The 22,664-nt window shown below is 40.4% G+C and overlaps 1 protein-coding gene across 1 annotated transcript; it reads left to right on the top strand.

Moving 5' to 3' along the window:
• The first annotated feature begins 743 nt into the window (after window positions 1–743).
• Window positions 744–22,664, top strand: LOC145488736 (uncharacterized). Its single transcript, XM_081467660.1, has 6 exons — window positions 744–1,159; window positions 1,722–1,789; window positions 3,690–3,800; window positions 10,250–12,208; window positions 12,328–18,637; window positions 21,166–22,664. The coding sequence occupies exons 1-5, from the start codon at window positions 1,057–1,059 to the stop codon at window positions 18,613–18,615; spliced, it is 8,529 nt and encodes a 2,842-aa protein (XP_081323786.1). The 5' UTR covers window positions 744–1,056; the 3' UTR covers window positions 18,616–18,637; window positions 21,166–22,664.

The raw sequence follows: 22,664 nt of genomic DNA on the forward strand, positions 1-22,664 counted from the left end.
CATGTTCACCGGTAAATTTTCTGGTATTTTTTGAATTTTCGCTTTGTTTTTCTTTTTTTTTTTTATGCTGAGTTTCTACTTCTTTGGGTAAAATTAAACTTGTATGTGTAAATTAAATACAATTCTGTAAGCCAAATATTGAACCGCAAAAACGTAAAAAAGTCGTTATATTAAAAGATTTGTCTTCCCTTTACAGCCTCAAACTTCTTTACGCTCGATTGTTGTTTTACTGTATCGTAATTCATCGCGGTTTTCAGCCTGAAAACTACTTATTCGTTCTATTTTAAAACAGAAATCCGCACAGAAGCTTATAAGCTCTTTAACTTCATCTAAAACAAAATGATATATATAAGAAGGTGTGTTTCATGAGCTACTTCACTAAAGGGGTACTATAGACTGATATTCGCCAATGGGTATACCACCGTCTGATAGTGTCCGCGCAAGATCTTATTGTGTCATCGGTCTAGGCCAACGCCACCAGACAGTGCCCCCACCCCTCCCTGGGACGAGAAATGATCAGGTTTAGCGAATCAGAATGAGAAAATTTAGCAGTGAGCCAAGAGAGATGCTAAGTGATGATGCTGCATAATGAATATGTTAATTGTATTTGGAATGTCCCTACTATCGACCTAAGACGACCGGTGACAAAGGTTGAATTCAGCTCGCTTCAAGCGATGCTAATCCAAAACCTTATTGGTCTGCTGTTTAGCTTGTCTTATTTTATTCCCTTCAGATCTATTTTACCCTGCTCTGTTGGCGAAGAATGGTTCAAGTTTTACTGTTTCTCAGTATTAAACCTGATTAAACACAACCGTTTTATTCCCTACTGCCTGGTCGTTTGTTCCCATCATCCGATGACTCTCCATAACGTGCTCTTGGAGCTTTGAGTTATCGGGAGTCATTCGTATTTCAAGGATCGGAACAGATCCGTTGCGTGCCACCAAATTGATAGGGGACTGAGCATTGAAAGAAGACACGCACATTGCATATCTCTACAACCTCGTGAGCTCTTATCGCTTTTACTTTTTCGCTACTTCTTCTTCTACTGTGCATGAAATGTTTTCTCGGTTCTATTACTCAGGGAATTTCCACGAGGCCCTGAATGATGCAACGGCTGCCGTCAATTTGGAACCAACTTTGATTAAGGCCATAGAAACAGGTAAAATCCTTGACTCAACTGATTTACAGCATGAACTTTACAATAACTAAAGAAATTATCGCGCGCTCGTTGGCTAATTTTCATTGTCAATAAGCGAACAGACGCCTGAATTTATGAATTATGCGACGTTGACGCGACAAGCAAAAGCGGCTGAGCGGACAATCTGACAATTTATTATTATAAAAAAAGTATTGACGCAAGTTTTTCATACGTCTGTTCTGTCATTGACAACAAACTGTGGATCCACTCGGCTCCTACCTCGTGGATCCACAGCTATTTTGATAATGTTATGACGGAATTCATGATCATAAACAGGACAGACGCATGAAAAACGGGCTTCAATTTGTTAAGTCGACAGCTATCGTATCGAGCTCTTCAAATGCAAATGACATTAATATCTTTTCAACGATATTCCCTCGCATGAGCCTCCATTGCAAGCTATTTCGAGTCCAATACCAAATTACGAATATGGCTTTTTACAAGAATAAATCAGGTTTTGGATGTTTTCACCTGTGCATTGTAGATATTATTTTTTGACCTCATATTAAATTATTTGTCGTAGGTGCAAGTGCTTGTGAGCACCTACAATGTTATGTTGACGCCATATCGTGGTGCGAGAAGGGATTGGCAGTATCCTTTATAACATCAATTATTCATGTTTTTTGCCAGCTGTAAAAAGGAACTATCATGTTACCTTTAGGGATTCTAGGGAAAGTTGTCAAGGGATAAATTACAAAAAGTTGTGTTCTCTCTGCCTTATATATATGCCGCTAGAATCGCGCTAAGCATAATAGGGCATCAAGAAGCCTTATAGCTGTGGTTATGGTAGCTTCAGGCTATTTACAAAAGTCACAATGCTTTCAAAGTAAATTGTAATTGCAAAACCCTAAGGAGGCTTCTATCAAACCCTTCTCCATTGTACAGTCTTGGGAGTATGAGTTGTTACTTTAAGGGGCAACTTGATTGAAATTCTCATTAGGAGAAACGAGTAGCCATTTCTGACTTAAAGGAAGAATCGTTGTAGGAAAGAATATAGAGTTTGAAATCCACTTTTTATACGCTCAGTTGCTTGGCAACCTACAAAACAACTTAGAGATTAAAGTGTGTAGTTTTATCTACTCACTATTTCTAGGCTGCCTTTTCTTCAGATCAAAAGAGCCACCATTTTTCTAAGTGTTTACCAAGATGTGATTTTTTTCTCACACTAACTTTCACGTGAGGTCAAATCCCTTTGTACTGCAAGATGCCAAATTCTCATTCAAATTCCCTACAAAAAATACCCTTTGTTTCTTACAGTCACGAAATAAGTCACTCAATGGATAACTAGGCCGTGTGCAGCATTCTTCGCCTGTTAGGTGTGCTAGTTTACATTAATTTCTGCCCGCCCGTGTTACTTACCAATTTTTAGTTTATTACACAGCACTAGATAAATTAATTTTTCGCAAAGGTACATATGTTGTTTACTGGCTGGGAGGTCCGTATAGTGAGCTGAAAGGCCCCATGCCTGGGCTGTCTCGTGTCACTTGTGCGAAGGAATCCACTGCCCAACCCAACAATTGTAATGCAAGCGTAACGCTAGATCAACTAGACAGGATACATATTCACCTCCGTTAATTTTACGAATAAAAGGGGCCGATTCGACCCTAGCCTGCGAACGCAGACGTATTTCCGGCTGTCGCTTGTCTTCGCCGAAAAATAACGTCTGCGAACCCGAGCGAGGAAACGAATTTGTGACGTAATGACTTTTGTTTTCTCTTTGGCCAATCAGTTTCCATGATAGAATGAAACTCGGTTCTCCTCGCGGGGAATACCTCGCGCAGTAGTTCTGGGGCTATTTGAGCTAAACTGTGATTGACTAACAATTTCTACGCCACACAAATCGTTTCCTGGCTCGGGTTCGCGGACGTTATTTTTCGGCGGAGACAAGTGCCAGCCGGAAATACGTCTGCGTTCGCAGGCTACCTCGAGCCTTATTGCTAATTAATTTTTGTGATTTATACCTGTTTGCTTACTCTCGGAAAGTACGCATTATACGATAGTTTTAAATCGGCTCATTGCGATCCCTAGATTTTTCATGTCTTCCATCTCATTTCAGATTGATCAACACGACGATATCACCCGATATGAAAACGTTACCGAGACCGTAGTTAGAGATAGGAAAATCCCGACCGCGCTAAAAACTTAATCAGATAGCAGGATTCGTTACCGTGACCTCTTGGAAAAAATAATATAAAATAAATATAAGTAGTTAAAAATATTTCTAAGTACATATAACAACAGTCTCCATTGGGCGCGAAGATATGCTCGGATATTTGTCCACGGAACGAACATATAATGTCCGTTGACAAATATCCGAGCATATTGTCTTACCAAATGTAGGCTATTGTGTCTATTATCCTTCAAATGTTTTTCGTAACACGCCCAGTTTTGAAAATTGGGAAACATCACTCGGATATTCCCCAAGCTGGGGAATAATCAGTCACTTGACCCGTTATATTTTAATTATGTCATGTGCCTTAACTTTAAGCAGATTGACAAGACTAACAAGACATTACTAGATTTACGAGCCAAGTGTGTTGGAGATCGAGTTAAATTACAAGAAGCAAAGAGCAATCCCGAAACTCACTCTGTGAAGGGCCAGGTAAGTAGTGCTAGAGGAAAATATATTCTAGGCTTTAAAGGGGAGATTAAATAATGCCGAACTTGATATATGTTGTTCAAAAAACCTCTTGTACGAAAATGCGCGGTGAAACATATACTTCTATTGCTCACTAGAAGCAAAGAGCTAGCAAGAGCTGTTAAGGTATAACAATGACTCGAGCAAAGATAAATTACATTTTGAAAATTAACATAAGACGAAATAGAAAAGATTATCTTTTTGTTTGTATCCGGTTTCTCTATAAATATACAAGCATTCTATCACTAATGTTGTTCTCTTATTCACTACGCTACTTAATATCTATTCTATTGAAGAGTGCGAGTACTCTTGCAGCCTGTGGTTGTTAACAAAATGGCGGCCGCTTCTTTACGTTTTTGAAGTGCCTGTGAAAAGAACTTCAAGTTTTTTTAACAACTTGTATATTTATACTCAAGCAATTAGATTATTCGCTCTCGGTTTGTATGCGTGATAGCTGAGTTGGGCTGAGCCCTCGTCATCAAGCACGTGATAGAAATCTCGAGTTCATGATGTCATTGTCAAATGGAAACGCAACAAACTTAGGAGAACTTATGCTTATGCTTATGTCAAGTGAAAACGTGCTGCTGAAATCATAAGCATATACATAAACATCGTCCGCCATCTTTTTTTACGGTATCGAGGAGATAGAGAATGAAAACTAAGGCGGTTATCCATTCTGCGATACGTTTGTGCTCATCTTTACGTCAATTTGCAAGTGAGAAGATGTATGAAAATGTATGAAGATCTTCGGCAAGACTCCGCTCCGCATCACATTCTCACCTCTCTTCTCGCTGTTTGAAAATGCGATAAGGCATGGTTTCTACTGTGAGCAACTATTGCTAACCATACTACTTCAACACGTACATTCTTGGACAATTTAAATCAAAAATTAAGACCACCCCTCGCCCCCATTTTATTGATAGAAAAAATGATGCGCTTCGGGTTTAGGGCCAGTTCATCAGTGATTACGGGGAAGTGGTGGTTTAATCTTTTATTTTATTATGTTCAAGATTGTAGATTGTTACCTGCCGTTTCTTGACTATTTTATATTGTAACGAGTACATATATATTATCTTACCTTGTGTTTAATATTTACAACTTTTTCACTCTTTATGTAACTATATTGTTAAACTATACTAAGGCCGCATCCAGCAAAACGCAAGCATTTTGACGTCTCTCCTCTATGTCAAGGCAGTAAAACATTAAGATTATTAATATTGTAACCAGCCACTGTTATACGGAAGAAGAGTACAGATTGGCAGCACCCTGGAATAATTGGCAGCATAATTATATTTTGTAATTCTAGACTTCAAAGAAAGCCATCGCAATCCCAGGGCAAAATTAATATACTTTGGTTTTGATTTACTCGCTTAAATATGTTTGCTTTCACTTTACAATACTTTTGCTGCTACTTTACACTAAAACAATAACATAAAAGCTACATACACTACTTACAATACAACAGAGCTATTAACACGACTTGCAGTACAAGACAGCTTCTTTACCCTACTTACTTTTAAGAGTCCCTGTCCATAAAAATGGAAAATAACTCAGCAAGGGTCGAAAAGTCGATTTCGCTTATATTTTCATGGTAGATAGGCTAGGGCATGGCAAAAACTACTGGATAGTTTTTTTGGCAAAATATCGTTTTATTTCAAAGAAATATGCAAATTTCCAAATTCCGTTAAAATCGCCATTTGACGCACCATCTTATTAAACAAGTTTGAGAGCCTCGCATGCAAAACCACATCATTCTTCCGTCTTTAAAACACTCAAATATTTTTTTGCAACGTTTAAATGTGTACTAGGTTGATTTTAGGGAATGTAGCGTTGTCTTTTTTGGTGCAAAATAATTAAATTTCGAAGACATGTTTTTCATTCACTTAAAAGTACTTCGTGAATATAATAAATTTTCACCATGTGCGAAACCTTCAAATGGATTAAGCTTCCGGTGGTTGAATCGCAGGATGGTCTACAGGTTCCTGTAAAAATTTCTTTGGGCAAATGATTGTGAGCGACGCGAGAGCTTTTCAAAGTACGTTAAAAATGCAAATATTTGACCATTCCCTCGTCAAATTTCAATTTACGGGTTAGACGTATATTTTAGCATGCGCCACACGACTTGACCTATGATAGGTTGAAATAGACACAGAGCTGATAGTTTCGAAATGTTCTAACCTCATTTGCTGTAAAAGGCTGGTCCAAAGCCGATTTGACGTGTTTCTCTCACAATTCGTCGCACGTAAAGCAGAAGTTTGCTTTTGTTTACATAACGTCCGATGTACATCGCCAACTGTCAACTTATTTAATGGTCGAATACCATGAATCTGTGACCCTCTTTCGACACATATGATCACCACTGCATCTGAGTCAAAAACGGCTAAGTCATTTGTAGATAGTTGCTTTAATTTCTTTGCACTACACCAAAATATTACGTTTGATCATCATGGTTTGATGGCTTAAATGCTTGCTTGCAGCGGTTCCTTGTTCATCACGCAATGCTGTCATCCCATTTTAGGGGGTAGGGGTAGGACAGTTTCTATCCTAATACTAATCCTAAGGCCCCGTAAGGCTTGGAACCACTGGGAGCACCCAGTCGTGTTGAGTAGGAAGAGATTAAATTAAGAAATGAAAAGAATGAATAGTTTACCATTGCCCCTGTTTTTATCTTTTACTCGACCACCGCTACCTACATGCCCTGCGTAATACTGTAACGCTAAACTCATACCTAGGTCTTTTCGCGCTGTGCAATTATTTTTGGTTTACATGTAATACAGTGGGCTACCCTCGGGGAAATGGGTGGTGACCGCTTAATGGGGCTAGCCGCTTAAATAGAGGTTGATGTACCTTGAATATTTAATATTTCACTATCGGGTTGTAAATTTCTTGGTGAACATGGAGACAATTCAAGACAATCATGATAGACGTGTATTTGAATTATCACTCGTCATGCACCTTCAATTTCAGACGGTTATCTGCCATCGCCCTTTTCAAAGCAAAGTTGTTAAATTTTGGGTGGCCGCTTAATAGGAATAAAGACGATAATGAAACCCTTATAGGAACGACCAAATGGTGGCCGCGGAGGTAAACGGACCGGTCAATGGGTGTTTTATTTACAATATTTCACTGACAATAATTTTGGACTGTATTGACACCAGTCCTCTATTTTCTGTTACAAACATACCAATGCCTCGCCACTAAGCAAGCAAAAATACGCCAAATAAAATGGCATGGCCAGGGTTTGTTTACTAACGTAGTTACTAATTAAATTTAGTCTGTTTTTCTCACGAATGAGGCACGTTGTGATTTCCTATTTTTATTTCAGCTAGTTCTTGCTTCATTGATCTATAATTTGTTTATGGCGATTTCTTTTAAAATTCTAGTGAGTACAGGCACTAGCTTTATCAGCTGTTGTCTGAAACATCAGAACGTACAACAAACGTGATTTGGACCGAGGCCACGTACACTATAGAATACGATTATTTAAATATACACATATTATTATATATATGAACAAACAGATGAACAATGATTAAATTGTTTCACTTATCCTGAGAGTGCTCTATACAAAATAGATCAAAATGAGCAGCATATGCCGTGACAGCATTGCGTGACGAACAAATAACGGCTGTAAGATTGTGCTGCGCCGACGCGCTCATCAGCAATGGTCAGCAATCGATCAGAAGTAATATTTTGGCGCAGTGCAAAGCAAGCAGCTATCTACAAATGATTCAGTCGTTTTTGACTTAGATGCAGTGATGTTCATATGCGCAGAAAGATGGTCACAGATTCATGGTATTCGACCAATAATAGCTTGACAGTAGGCGATGTACATCGGACGTTAACCTTGTGTAGACAAAAGCAAACTTCTGCTTTACGTACGACAAATGGTGAGAGATGGACTAAAAACACGTCAAATCGGCTTTGGACCAGCCTTTTACTACAAATAAGGTAAGAACATTATCGAAATTTTCAGCTCTGTGTCTATTTCAACTTATTATAGGTCAAGTCATGTCGCGCATGCTAAAATATACGCCTAACCCGTAAATTGAAATTTGACGAGGGAATGGTCAAATATTTGCATTTTTAACGTACTTTGAAAAGCTCTCGCGTCGCTCACAATTATTTGCCCAAAGAAATTTTTACAAGAATCTGTAGACCATCCTGCGATTCAACCACCGGAAGCTTAATCCATTTGAAGGTTTCGCACATGGTGAAAATTTATTATATTCACGAAGTACTTTTAAGTGAATGAAATACATGTCTTCGAAATTTAATTATTTTGCACCAAAAGACAACGCTACATTCCCTAAAATCAACCCAGTACACATTTAAACATTGCAAAAAGATATTTGAGTGTTTTAAAGACGGAAGGATGATGTGGTTTTGCATGCGAGGCTCTCAAACTTGTTTAATAAAATGGTGCGTCAAATGGCGATTTTAACGGAATTTGGAAATTTGCATATTTCTTTGAAATAAAAGGATATTTTGCCAAAAAAAACTATCCAGTAGTTTTTGTCATACCCTAGCCTATCTACCATAAGAATATAAGCGAAATCGACTTTTCGACCCTTGCCGCGAAATTAAGAATTTGTCTGATTTTTACAGGTAGGCACTCTTAACAGCTATTTAAAGGAACTTTACATTCGTAACAGCAATAGTCTTATTTTTTAAATTGCATATCCTTTAATTAATCTAACATTTATTCTAGCAATATATCACCCTTTTCTTTAAAACGACATATCCTTTTATCAATCTAATGTCTTTTATAAGTATTAACAGGACAGAAGATGCGAAAAAGCATCATAAAAGAATACCAGAAACTTGATTTTCTATTCTTAACTTGTAATTTACTTTCGTAGTAAATTCAATCCAGTTAAGATTCCTCTCATTTACCTTGTGATAATGTAGATAACAGTTAGCATATAATAAACAGATATTCAATTTCCTAACATTGTTATTGTCCTTTTCACACGCCATACCAAACAATAATTTGTAGTTTGCCGGGGATATTGAGGTGTTATGCATTTTACTGAAACAGTTCTACAGCCGATTGTAAAAATAAAATGTCGTACTACAGTTATGAAATGTATGAAGAACTGAGTCAGGCTTACCTCAGTAGAAACATCTATTATTGCCTGTAATTCCATAGAGAGTGAGCTCTGTCTTCATAGCGACAATGCGATGGATAAGCTTAAAGTAAAATTCTCTCGGTTGATTCTCTTCACAAATAGCCTGCACTCTATTAAAGATTTGGCTCCATGAGAAAGCCGTCGGAGGAAAGTTGCGATCCCATTTCATTGGACCAGTGGCCTGATACTTCCGTTTATCGCGAAAAAGCCAATAATAGTCTTCAGACCTAAGTTTCTAGAGGTCGATGGTTAAGAGTGAAGATAATTGAAATAAGGCTGCCGCCGGATAAAATGTTGACATTAGGCTTAGCACGCTCCTTGGCTCTTTTCTCCCTAAGGTGCTCGGGGTCGCAGAGATTACTTGGAAATATTTGAAAAAATTACAATTAATTCCATAACGCTGTTGGAACTGTTCAAATGGTAAAAAACAGCCATGGCGGTCAATTACATCATGCACCGTGGACACCCTTTTCAACGCAATCATGGTAAAAAAACGATCTTCCCGTCAATGAGGACCACTTTATTTTCAAAGAGAATCATGTCTTTTTCATCCTCAGAGTTATAAACACTTTTTAGGTCCAGGAAAGAAAACAAGATATCCTTGTAGAAGGATGGCATGTCTGAATCCTTTAGAAATTTCTCATCATAGTTGAAGCGTAAGAGAAAATAAAAGACCGCCACATTTTATAAAATAAAATTTTGGAATTGCTGACCAAGTATCATCTTCTTTGTCATCAGTTTTGAGGAGACGCTACATCCAGGCTAAGTGCAGGGACTTAAACGTAATTTAAACATTAGTGAACCGCCAACCACCATCGCCATAGTCCTGATATAAAACTTGTCTCTTGATTTTATCTGGTTTGTTTTTCTATAAGAACTGGAAAGGTAGCGACTGGATTAGAGATGCGTATTTGTTTGTAGTGTCATCCATGGAAGCCGAATAAAGAATTTGAGACAATCCTAGGGTATTTGCAATCAAGCACGGCCCAAGCAGAGAAAGTTTCCGCCAACGCCCAGCTGCACGTTTTGTCTTAAGATTATCCACTTTGTTAGTAAAGCTTTTCCGTTCATTGTCAACACTATCATCAGAAAAAAAGATTCCCAAGACTTTCACCAGTTCATTGGTGCAGGCTAGACCAAGAAGTGTTTAACCACCAAAGCTTTGCTTTGGAATGATATTGATAGTTTCAGCTTTATAAATCCCGAAAATAGCACTTTGTAAATATTTTGGGTCGATATTCAAGATTTCGTCATTAACTGACATGCGTTTTTGTCTGATAGGAAAATACCAACTCTTTACCGAAAACTACCAAAGAGCTGAAAACCAACGCAGGAGAAGGAACCTGTTATATCAACGTTTCAAAACATCTGACAGGTTCCAAAAGAGCCATCGAGCACCATGAACGTCATCTAAAACTTGCCAAAGAAGTGGAAGACAGGGCTGGAGAAGGAAATTCAAATGCTAATCTTGACAACGCTTATGACAGTCTGGGAGATTTCAAAAAAGTTATCGAGTATCATGAACTAGATGTAAAAATTCCCAAAGAAGTGGGGGACAGGGCTGGAGAAGGAAGTTCGTATGGTAATCTTGGCAACGCTCATCACAGTCTGGGAGATTTCAAAAAAGCCATCCAGTTCCATGAACGGCATCTAAAAATTGCCAAAGAAGTGGGAGACAGGGCTGGAGAAGGAAGTTCGTATGCTAATCTTGGCAACATGTATCACCGTCTGGGAGATTTCAAACAAGCCATCGAATACCATGAACGGCATCTAAAAATTGCCACAGAAGTGGGAGACAAGGCTGGAGAAGAAAGTTCGTATGGTAATCTTGGCAACGCTCATCACAGTCTGGGAGATTTCAAAAAAGCCATCCAGTTCCATGCGCAACGTCTAAAAATTGCCAAAGAAGTGGGAGACAGGGCTGGAGAAGGAAGTTCGTATTCTAATCTTGGCAACATGTATCACCGTCTGGGAGATTTCAAAAAAGCCATCGAATACCATGAACGGCATCTAAAAATTGCCAAAGAAGTGGGAGACAGGGCTGGAGAGGGAATGTCGTATGGTAATCTTGGCAACGCGTATCACAGTCTGGGATATTTCAAAAAAGCCATCGAATATCATGAACGGCATTTAAAAATTGCAAAAGAAGTGGAAGACAAGCCTGGAGAAGGAAGGTCGTATGGTAATCTTGGCAACATGTATCACCGTCTGGGAGATTTCAAACAAGCCATCGAATACCATGAACGGCATCTAAAAATTGCCACAGAAGTGGGAGACAAGGCTGGAGAAGGAAGTTCGTATGGTAATCTTGGCAACGCTCATCACAGTCTGGGAGATTTCAAAAAAGCCATCCAGTTCCATGCGCAACGTCTAAAAATTGCCAAAGAAGTGGGAGACAGGGCTGGAGAAGGAAGTTCGTATTCTAATCTTGGCAACATGTATCACCGTCTGGGAGATTTCAAAAAAGCCATCGAATACCATGAACGGCATCTAAAAATTGCCAAAGAAGTGGGAGACAGGGCTGGAGAGGGAATGTCGTATGGTAATCTTGGCAACGCGTATCACAGTCTGGGAGATTTCAAAAAAGCCATCGAATATCATGAACGGCATTTAAAAATTGCGAAAGAAGTGGAAGACAAGCCTGGAGAAGGAAGCTCGTATGGTAATCTTGGCAACATGTATCACCGTCTGGGAGATTTCAAACAAGCCATCGAATACCATGAACGGCATCTAAAAATTGCGAAAGAAGTAGGAGACAGGGCTGGAGAAGGAATGTCGTATGGTAATCTTGCCAACGCGTATCACAGTCTGGGAGATTTCAAAAAAGCCATCAAATACCATGAACGGCGTCTAAAAATTGCCACAGAGGTGGGAGACAGGGCTGGAGAAGGAAGTTCGTATGGTAATCTTGGCAACGTGTATCACAGTCTGGGAGATTTCAAAAAAGCCATCGAATACCATGAACGGCGTCTAAAAATTGCGAAAGAAGTGGGAGACAGGGCTGGAGAAGAAAGGTTGTATGGTAATCTTGGCAACGCTCATCACCGTCTGGGAGATTTCAAAAAAGCCATCGAATACCATGAACGGCATCTAAAAATTGCAAAAGAAGTGGGAGACAGGGCTGGAGAAGGAAGTTCGTATGGTAATCTTGGCAACGCTCATCACAGTCTGGGAGATTTCAAAAAAGCCATCGAATACCATGAACGGCATCTAAAAATTGCGAAAGAAGTGGGAGACAGGGCTGGAGCAGGAAGGTCGTATGCTAATCTTGGCAACGCCTATCACCGTCTGGGAGATTTCAAAAAAGCCATCGAATACCATGAACTAGATCTAAAAATTGCGAAAGAAGTGGGAGAGAGGCCGGAGAAGGAAGGTTGTATGGTAATCTTGGCAACGCGTCTCACAGTCTGGGAGATTTCAAAAAAGCCATCGAATACCATGAACTAGATCTAAAAATTGCGAAAGAAGTGGGAGACAGGGCTGGAGAAGGAAGGTCGTATGGTAATCTTGGCAACGCTCATCACAGTCTGGGAGATTTCAAAAAAGCCATCGAATACCATGAACTAGATCTAAAAATTGCGAAAGAAGTGGGAGACAGGGCTGGAGAAGGAATGTCGTATGGTAATCTTGGCAACGCTCATCACAGTCTGGGAGATTTCAAAAAAGCCATCGAATACCATGAACTAGATCTAAAAATTGCCAAAGAAGCGGGAGACGGGGCTGGAGAAGGAATGTCGTATGCTAATCTTGGCAACGCTTATCACAGTCTGGGAGATTTCAAAAAAGCCATCGAATACCATGAGCTAGATCTAAAAATTGCAAAAGAAGTGGGAGACAGGGCTGGAGAAGGAAGGTCGTATGCTAATCTTGGCAACGCCTATCACCGTCTGGGCGATTTCAAAAAAGCCATCAAGTACCATGAACGGCATCTAAAAATTGCGAAAGAAGTGGGAGACAGGGCTGGAGAAGGAAGTTCGTATGGTAATCTTGGCAACGCTTATCACAGTCTGGGAGATTTCAAAAAAGCCATCGAGTACGGCGAATGGCGTCTAAAAATTGCGAAAGAAGTGGGAGACAGGGCTGGAGAGGGAAGTTCGTATGGTAATCTTGGCAACGCTTATCACAGTCTGGGAGATTTCAAAAAAGCCATGGAGTACCATGAACGGCATCTAAAAATTGCCAAAGAAGTGGGAGACAGGGCTGGAGAAGGAATGTCGTATGCTAATCTTGGCAACGCGTATCACCGTCTGGGAGATTTCAAAAAAGCCATCGAATACCATGAACGGCGTCTAAAAATTGCAAAAGAAGTGGGAGACAGGGCTGGAGAAGGAAGGTCGTATGCTAATCTTGGCAACGCCTATCACCGTCTGGGCGATTTCAAAAAAGCCATCGAGTACCATGAACGGCATCTAAAAATTGCGAAAGAAGTGGGAGACAGGGCTGGAGAAGGAAGTTCGTATGGTAATCTTGGCAACGCGTATCACAGTCTGGGAGATTTCAAAAAAGCCATCGAGTACGGCGAATGGCGTCTAAAAATTGCAAAAGAAGTGGGAGACAGGGCTGGAGAAGGAAGTTCGTATGGTAATCTTGGCAACGCTTATCACAGTCTGGGACATTTCAAAAAAGCCATCGAATACCATGAACTAGATCTAAAAATTGCGAAAGAAGTGGGAGACAGGGCTGGAGAAGGAATGTCGTATGCTAATCTTGGCAACGCGTATCACCGTCTGGGAGATTTCAAAAAAGCCATCGAATACCATGAACGGCATCTAAAAATTGCGAAAGAAGTGGGAGACAGGGCTGGAGAAGGAAGGTCGTATGGTAATCTTGGCAATGCTCATCACAGTCTGGGAGATTTCAAAAAAGCCATCGAATACCATGAACTAGATCTAAAAATTGCGAAAGAAGTGGGAGCCAGGGCTGGAGAAGGAAGGTCGTATGCTAATCTTGACAACGCGCATCGCAGTCTGGGAGATTTCAAAAAAGCCATCGAATACCATCAACGGCGTCTAAAAATTGCGAAAGAAGTAGGAAACAGGGCTGGAGAAGGAATGTCGTATGGTAATCTTGGCAATGCTTATCACAGTCTGGGAGATTTCAAAAAAGCCATCGAATACCATGAACTAGATCTAAAAATTGCCAAAGAAGTGGGAGACAGGGCTGGAGAAGGAAGGTCGTATGCTAATCTTGGCAACGCGTCTCACAGTCTGGGAGATTTCAAAAAAGCCATCGAATACCATGAACTAGATCTAAAAATTGCCAAAGAAGTGGGAGACAGGGCTGGAGAAGGAAGGTCGTATGGTAATCTTGGCAACGCGTATCACAGTCTGGGAGATTTCAAAAAAGCCATCGAGTACGACGAATGGCGTGTAAAAATTGCGAAAGAAGTGGGAGACAGGGCTGGAGAAGGAAAGTCGTATGGCAATCTTGGCAACGCTCATCACAGTCTGGGAGATTTCAAAAAAGCCATCGAATACCATGAACTAGATCTAAAAATTGCCAAAGAAGTGGGAGACAGGGCTGGAGAAGGAAGGTCGTATGGTAATCTTGGCAACGCGTATCACAGTCTGGGAGATTTCAAAAAAGCCATCGAGTACGGCGAATGGCGTCTAAAAATTGCAAAAGAAGTGGGAGACAGGGCTGGAGAAGGAAGTTCGTATGGTAATCTTGGCAACGCTTATCACAGTCTGGGAGATTTCAAAAAAGCCATCGAATACCATGAACGGCATCTAAAAATTGCGAAAGAAGTGGGAGACAGGGCTGGAGAAGGAAGGTCGTATGCTAATCTTGGCAACGGTTATCACAGTCTGGGAGATTTCAAAAAAGCCATCGAATACCATGAGCTAGATCTAAAAATTGCCAAAGAAGTGGGAGACAGGGCTGGTGAAGGAATGTCGTATGCTAATCTTGGCAACGCCTATCACCGTCAAGGAGATTTCAAAAAAGCCATCGAGTACCATGAACGGCATCTAAAAATTGCGAAAGAAGTGGGAGACAGGGCTGGAGAAGGAAGGTCGTATGGTAATCTTGGCAACGCTCATCGCAGTCTGGGAGATTTCAAAAAAGCCATCGAGTACGACGAATGGCGTCTAAAAATTGCGAAAGAAGTTGGAGACAGGGCTGGAGAAGGAAGTTCGTATGGTAATCTTGGCAACGCGTATCACAGTCTGGGAGATTTCAAAAAAGCCATCGAGTACGGCGAATGGCGTCTAAAAATTGCAAAAGAAGTGGGAGACAGGGCTGGAGAAGGAAGTTCGTATGGTAATCTTGGCAACGCTTATCACAGTCTGGGAGATTTCAAAAAAGCCATCGAATACCATGAACGGCATCTAAAAATTGCGAAAGAAGTGGGAGACAGGGCTGGAGAAGGAAGGTCGTATGCTAATCTTGGCAACGGTTATCACAGTCTGGGAGATTTCAAAAAAGCCATCGAATACCATGAGCTAGATCTAAAAATTGCCAAAGAAGTGGGAGACAGGGCTGGTGAAGGAATGTCGTATGCTAATCTTGGCAACGCCTATCACCGTCAAGGAGATTTCAAAAAAGCCATCGAGTACCATGAACGGCATCTAAAAATTGCGAAAGAAGTGGGAGACAGGGCTGGAGAAGGAAGGTCGTATGGTAATCTTGGCAACGCTCATCGCAGTCTGGGAGATTTCAAAAAAGCCATCGAGTACGACGAATGGCGTCTAAAAATTGCGAAAGAAGTTGGAGACAGGGCTGGAGAAGGAAGGTCGTATGGCAATCTTGGGAACGCTCATCACAGTCTGGGAGATTTCAAAAAAGCCATCGAATACCATGAACTAGATCTAAAAATTGCCAAAGAAGTGGGAGACAGGGCTGGAGAAGGAAGGTCGTATGCTAATCTTGGCAACGCTTATGACAGCCTGGGAGATTTCAAAAAAGCCATCGAATACCATGAACGGCATCTAAAAATTGCGAAAGAAGTGGGAGACAGGGCTGGAGAAGGAAGGTCGTATGGTAATCTTGGCAACGCTCATCGCAGTCTGGGAGATTTCAAAAAAGCCATCGAATACCATGAACATCATCTAAAAATTGCGAAAGAAGTGGGAGAGAGGGCTGGAGAAGGAATGTCGTATGGTAATCTTGGCAATGCTCATCACAGTCTGGGAGATTTCAAAAAAGCCATCGAATACCATGAACTAGATCTAAAAATTGCCAAAGAAGTGGGAGACAGGGCTGGAGAAGGAAGGTCGTATGCTAATCTTGGCAACGCTTATCACAGTCTGGGAGATTTCAAAAAAGCGATCGAATACCAGGAACGGCATCTAAAAATTGCCAAAGAAGTGGGAAGAAGGGCTGGAGAAGGAAGTTCGTATGGTAATCTTGGCAACGCGTATCGCCGTCTGGGAGATTTCAAAAAAGCCATCGAGTACCATCAACGGCGTCTAAAAATTGCGAAAGAAGTGGGAGACAGGGCTGGAGAAGGAAGTTCGTATGGTAATCTTGGCAACGCTTATCACAGTCTGGGAGATTTCAAAAAAGCCATCGAATACCATGAACTAGATCTAAAAATTGCGAGAGAAGTGGGAGACAGGGCTGGAGAAGGAAAGTCGTATGCTAATCTGGGCAACGCGTATCACAGTCTGGGAGATTTCAAAAAAGCCATCGAATACCATGAACTAGATCTAAAAATTGCCAAAGAAGTGGGAGACAGGGCTGGAGAAGGAAGGTCGTATGCTAATCTTGGCAACGCTTATCACAGTCTGGGAGATTTCAAAAAAGCCATCGAATACCATGAGCTAGATCTAAAAATTGCGAAAGAAGTGGGAGACAGGGCTGGAGAAGGAAGGTCGTATGCTAATCTTGGCAACGCCTATCACCGTCTGGGCGATTTCAAAAAAGCCATCGAGTACCATGAACGGCATCTAAAAATTACGAAAGAAGTGGGAGACAGGGCTGGAGAAGGAAGTTCGTATGGTAATCTTGGCAACGCGTATCACAGTCTGGGAGATTTCAAAAAAGCCATCGAGTACGGCGAATGGCGTCTAAAAATTGCGAAAGAAGTTGGAGACAGGGCTGGAGAAGGAAGTTCGTATGGTAATCTTGGCAACGCGTATCACTGTCTGGGAGATTTCAAAAAAGCCATCGAATACCATGAACGGCGTCTAAAAATTGCCAAAGAAGTGGGAGACAGGGCTGGAGAAGGAATGTCGTATGCTAATCTTGGTAGTTGTCTTGAATCTCAATGCTCTATGAGGATGGCTCTTGATTGTTATCATTCTAGCGTCCGATTGTTCAATGATCTTAGGCAGAATCTGCAAGGCAAAGATGAGTGGACAATTAGTTACCGCAATGTGAATAATATGGTTTATACTAGATTATGGCGTTTGATTTTAAAACAAGGTGACGTAGTTGAGGCTTTGTTCGCTGTTGAGCAAGGACGTGCACAAGCTTTAACAGATCTTATGAATTCAAAGTACGAAACTGAAACACCACATACTGGGAAAAAAATGACTTGCGACACATTAAGTTGCCTCCTTTCAGATACAGTCTTTTTGGCAGTCCACGAAAGAGAAATAATTTTCTGGATTATTCAAAATGGAAAAGATGTTCAGTTAAGAAGAAAAGAACTCAGCGATAATAATTCGGAGGAAAATGCGAGCAGTGTGTTGGAGTCTTTAATTAACAATGCTCGTGAAAAAAATGATGTCAGTAGAGGTGTGAAATGCGAGGATCGTTCACTGGATAGGAAAAGCGGGGGAGACCTGTCAAAGAAGAGGGATCAGACCATATCCCAACTAACGCACTCAGATACCAATCCTTTAAGAACATTGTATGACGTCATCATTAGCCCCATCATAGATTTGGTTAATGGCAATGAACTGATATTTGTTCCCGAAGGTCCACTGTGCTTGGCTCCTTATGCTGCATTGATGGATTCTAATTCGAAGTTCTTAAGCGAGTCTTTCAGAATCCGGGTCATTCCGTCATTGAATAGTTTGAAATTGATCAGAGATTGTTCACCAGATTACCACAAGAAGTCTGGGGCGCTGCTTGTGGGAGATCCATGCGTAGAGCAAGTTTGTTATCGTGGTAAAAGGTTACACCAGCTGCCATTTGCAAAGATGGAAGTACAGATGATTGGGAAAATACTCAACACTTTTCCCCTCACTGGAAAAGAGGCAACAAAAGCTCAAGTGATGAGAAAACTCCCCTCAGTTGCATTGGTGCACATTGCAGCACATGGTAGAATGGAAACAGGAGAAATTGCTTTGGCACCAAACCCTACACGAGCATCTCAGATCCCTGTTGAAGAAGACTTCGTGCTACGAATGAGTGACGTGATGAGAGTTCAAATGCGAGCAGGACTGGTTGTGTTAAGTTGTTGCCATAGTGGCCGTGGTGAGATTAAGGCTGAGGGTGTGGTTGGCATTGCACGAGCCTTCCTGGGTGCCGGTGTTCGTTCTGTTGTTGTGTCTCTGTGGGCAATTGACGACTATGCCACTCAGGAGTTCATGAAGAGTTTCTACCTTCACTTAGCAGAAGGAAGAAGTGCCAGTGAATCTCTGAACCACGCCATGAAGTGTCTGAGAGAGTCTGAGAAATTTAGCGAAGTGAAGCACTGGGCTCCATTTGTACTCATCGGTGATGATGTTACCTTGGACTTGGCTAAAGGCGATTAGATGAACTTCAACATAGCTAAAGGTACTTAAGTGTTTTTTTAATGTTGAGATGATACAATTGGAAACTAAGTAATATTGAAGTTTCAACTCGGTGAAGTCTTATTTGTCTTAAACAAATAACAATACTTTTGCGTTTTTTGAAAATCTCAAATAGCCTAATTAACTGACACAATTCATAAAACGTGTCTTCAAAAGCGCAAACTTATGCTGCAAAATACTACCATACTTGCGCTGTACCTTTGTGGTCGCCAGGACACTGTTTTTTGTTCGCGCAATGAAATGAATTTTGCAATAGCTTCACGGGAAATTAAGTGGCAGTCCCGCTAAAAGCGGTCCACTCGACTTCGGGACCAAAAATAATTTTCCTTCATTTTTTGTCAGTGAGAATGGTTTGACACACATATATAAAAAGCAACTTATTATTTTCCAATTCCTTATTTTTGCTTTGCTACGAGCCAAAATTTAATTTTGGCTGAACTGAGGTTGCTGACCGTGATCAGAAAGGTAAAATTCACCGATTTTGTGAAGCGTGCTACGTCGCCTAAAATGCAGCTCACGGAATTTCGTTTTCATACGAATTTTAAGGTAAATTTATTACTTTGACTGACAAATTATGGAAACTTTTCGAAAAATTCTAAGCTTACCAGCGAGGCTGGAAGACACCCTACTCCGAGGCCTTTGATCACCTACTACAATTTAGCCAAATTTGACGGGGAAAATCTCAAAAGTTGGGTCTAAATGAAGCCTAAAAACCACATCACAGTAAATTTCATACCTTAATAAACCGTTCTATAAGTTCAAACCGGTGGGTATCTTCTTGGATTGCGCGCGAGAACAGATTAAAATCTACCACAGTCAGTGCGTTTACATAGCTATCGCTCGTGTCAAAGCTCGTTTGCATAACCCTAGCACCCGGTGAAAATACATCTTCTTCCGTTCAGGTTCGTTTGTTAACCTTCTGCGTAGTGGCAAATAGCTTCCTTTAATACTTGTGTACACTCTAGATCCAGTTTTGAGGTGAAGGTTGCGTTAAAGTTGATCAATTCTCAAGACTTGCGAGACTCCAAAAGTAAATAATGGCGCCGGTCTGTAGAAATTAAACGTGGCCGTCGTCCTGACCCTTCAATAAATTCTGCTGCAGAGGTAGCACAAGGAGAAGAAGAAGATCGTAAGTTTTCATTTACCGTTTAATGGCAACTGAATCCAGTACTACTGCCAAGACTACTGGAAACTTGAGGGCTATATGCCCTAATTTGAAAAACAACAACAACAAACACTTGCCGGTTGCATCGCTGGGAAATGAACCTGAATGAACATGACAGGCTTGAATGGAACTATGTTTTTCGATGAATGATGGGCTTTACTTCTGTTTTATGCTTGATGCTTGTCTTTTAGTATCTTGCACAGCGCATAAAATAAGCTTCGGGATCCGTTTATCGGGCCGTTTATACAACAAAAGCTGCACCGGCTTCGTCAAAATGTCACACAAGTTGTAACGTGACCCATTACCCAGGAGGAGGATACTCTCTTATATGGACTATTTAGGTATCTGTATGTGAAGCCTCAAAGGGTAGGGTTCTTCAGCCGTTTGGGTCATAAATAGGGTATCGATTTTGGTCATTTTGGTTAAAAATTGGGTATGGTTTTAGCACTCTAGTCTTGAATTGGGTATGTTTCTTAGCAGAAGTTACTTTTTCACCATTATCAATAAGACCTTCAACAAAAGCTCTTTATAACTTATGTTTAAAGCAACTGTGTCAGCCGCAACGGTCATAAATAGGCTATCGAATTTTTGGTCAGGTCATAAATAGGGTAGCAAAAATCGCAGATTTTGGTCATAAAGAGGGTAAGGGTTTTGGGAAGTGCACACCCCCACTCACCGGGTGCTAGGGTTATGCAAACGAGCTTTGACACGAGCGATAGCTATGTAAACGCACTGACTGTGGCAGATTTTAATCTGTTCTCGCGTGCAATCCAAGAAGATACCCACCGGTTTGAACTTATAGAACGGTTTATTAAGGTATGAAATTTACTGTGATGTGGTTTTTAGGCTTCATTTAGACCCAACTTTTGAGATTTTCCCCGTCAAATTTGGCTAAATTGTAGTAGGTGATCAAAGGCCTCGGAGTAGGGTGTCTTCCAGCCTCGCTGGTAAGCTTAGAATTTTTCGAAAAGTTTCCATAATTCGTCAGTCAAAGTAATAAATGTACTTTAAAATTCGTATGAAAACGAAATTCCGTGAGCTGCATTTTAGGCAACGTAGCACGCTTCACAAAATCGGTGAATTTTACCTTTCTGATCACGGTCAGCAACCTCAGTTCAGCCGAAATTCAATTTTGGCTCGTAGCAAAGCAAAAATAAGGGATTGGAAAATAATAAGTTGCTTTGTTATATATATGTGTCAAACCATTCTCACTGACAAAAAATGAAGGAAAATTATTTTTGGTCCCGAAGTCGAGTGGACCGCTTTTAGCGAGACTGCCACTTAATAAAGTGATCAAACGTCATTCTCGATAATATCTAACATTGTTGTTTTGTCTTACTTCTTAGGTTGTTCAGTCCATCTATCCAGAAGGATGGGGCGACTCTGTCGATTCGTTATTACGAGACTGCTAAATTTTATTGCCTTTTTAAATATAAATAGCTGACTGGCCAACTCTGAGTTTGTAGGGAAATGCTTTTCTCCGGACTCTATATACATCAGAGTTGTATCAATATGTATCCGTAAAGGCTTTTGCACCCATAATTTTATAAATGGATGCGCCTCATTTGAGTCTACTATTTTATTTTATAGACTTGGACATAATATTAGGGATGTGTAAGAGAAGCTTAGAAGTAATCACAAATGAATAGTAAATTCATACACTGTCCAACAATAAAGGGAAAACAACACTTTAGTAATTTCAGAAAATTAAGAAGCAAGGTGTTGTCTTTCCGTAACGTGTTAAATATCCAAAATGAAAAGAATGAGTATTTGTTAGAGAACACATAGAGAATTGTTTAGGAATTTAGTGGTTGTATTATGCTTGCATTGTCATTTGAAATGGACGAGTTGCTGCGATAGAACAAACTGCTTCTTGTTGAGTAAGCAAAGTGCCCTGCTACGTATTTTTTTGCACATTGTTTGAATTTCTAGTGATATTATTTTGCGTTTTAATATCATGCAAGGATCTTTAAACTACTGAAGATTAGTAATAGTTCTAGAAAGGCCTTACGATTTTGTACCTCATAATAAAATTAGAAGATTTAAGGTAAATTAAAAGAAAAACGTTTGAACCTTCAGCAATTTTATTTCCTCTGTTTTAACACGAACTTTTCAAACAAATATTTGCCTTCAATTAGCACCAGTTACAGGCAGCTCATCAGGACTATAATTGGTGGTATCACACATTGCTACAACACACGTTCCTTTAGTGTTGGCTGCACATTCAGCTGCGTATTCGTTAAATCCTTCTCTTCTCTAGCATCCACGGTTAAACTGAAAGCCGTCTTCTGTCTGGAAACTTCCCACTCCACACACCATGTTTTCTTCCCCGCAATCCTCGGAAACGATGTTTTTATCACAACTTTGTTGAGCATCCTGTGCACTCTCCCCTTCTCCAGAGCTTTCTAGGCAATAAAGTTGCGCCTCGCGTCGACCTGCCAATAAAAATAGCAAAGGCCTTAAATGAATACTGGGCTAATGTGCGCCCGTTGCAATGACGCATTGGTGTACGTCATTCATATGTAACAAGAATACATACTTCTCAATTTGGAAAAAAGAAAAAAAAAAACGAGAAAAGCCAATCATGTTATTATGAGAAGGAGAGGGGATATTCTTTGCAAACTTATATGATTGACTTTTCATGCGGTCTACACGTCGACAGTCAATATATATATGTATGGATTTATGAAAACAGTGTTAATGAAATCAAACAGTTTTTATTTATTTATTTACTGATTGTTATTTAATTTCTTTTTTCTTATTTTTTTTGCTTTCCCTATGACAGCAGCTTGTAAATCTTACCTAGCATAAAATTTAGAGGACTTCTTGCTGCTTGTTTCATTTA

The sequence above is a fragment of the Orbicella franksi genome, chromosome 5 (assembly GCF_964199315.1).
Source record: "Orbicella franksi chromosome 5, jaOrbFran1.1, whole genome shotgun sequence".
In the NCBI taxonomy this organism is placed as follows: Eukaryota; Metazoa; Cnidaria; class Anthozoa; order Scleractinia; family Merulinidae; genus Orbicella; species Orbicella franksi.

What these genes read in the sequence shown, in the direction of transcription:
- LOC145488736 (XM_081467660.1), top strand. Translation starts at nt 1,057, where the DNA reads ATGTTTTCTCGGTTCTATTACTCAGGGAATTTCCACGAGGCCCTGAAT. An exon ending in GGTGCGAGAAGGGATTGGCA is followed by an intron (nt 1,790 to 3,689) that starts GTATCCTTTATA and finishes AACTTTAAGCAG; the next exon opens with ATTGACAAGACTAACAAGAC. An exon ending in CGAAAGAAGTGGGAGACAGG is followed by an intron (nt 12,209 to 12,327) that starts GCTGGAGCAGGA and finishes AGTGGGAGAGAG; the next exon opens with GCCGGAGAAGGAAGGTTGTA.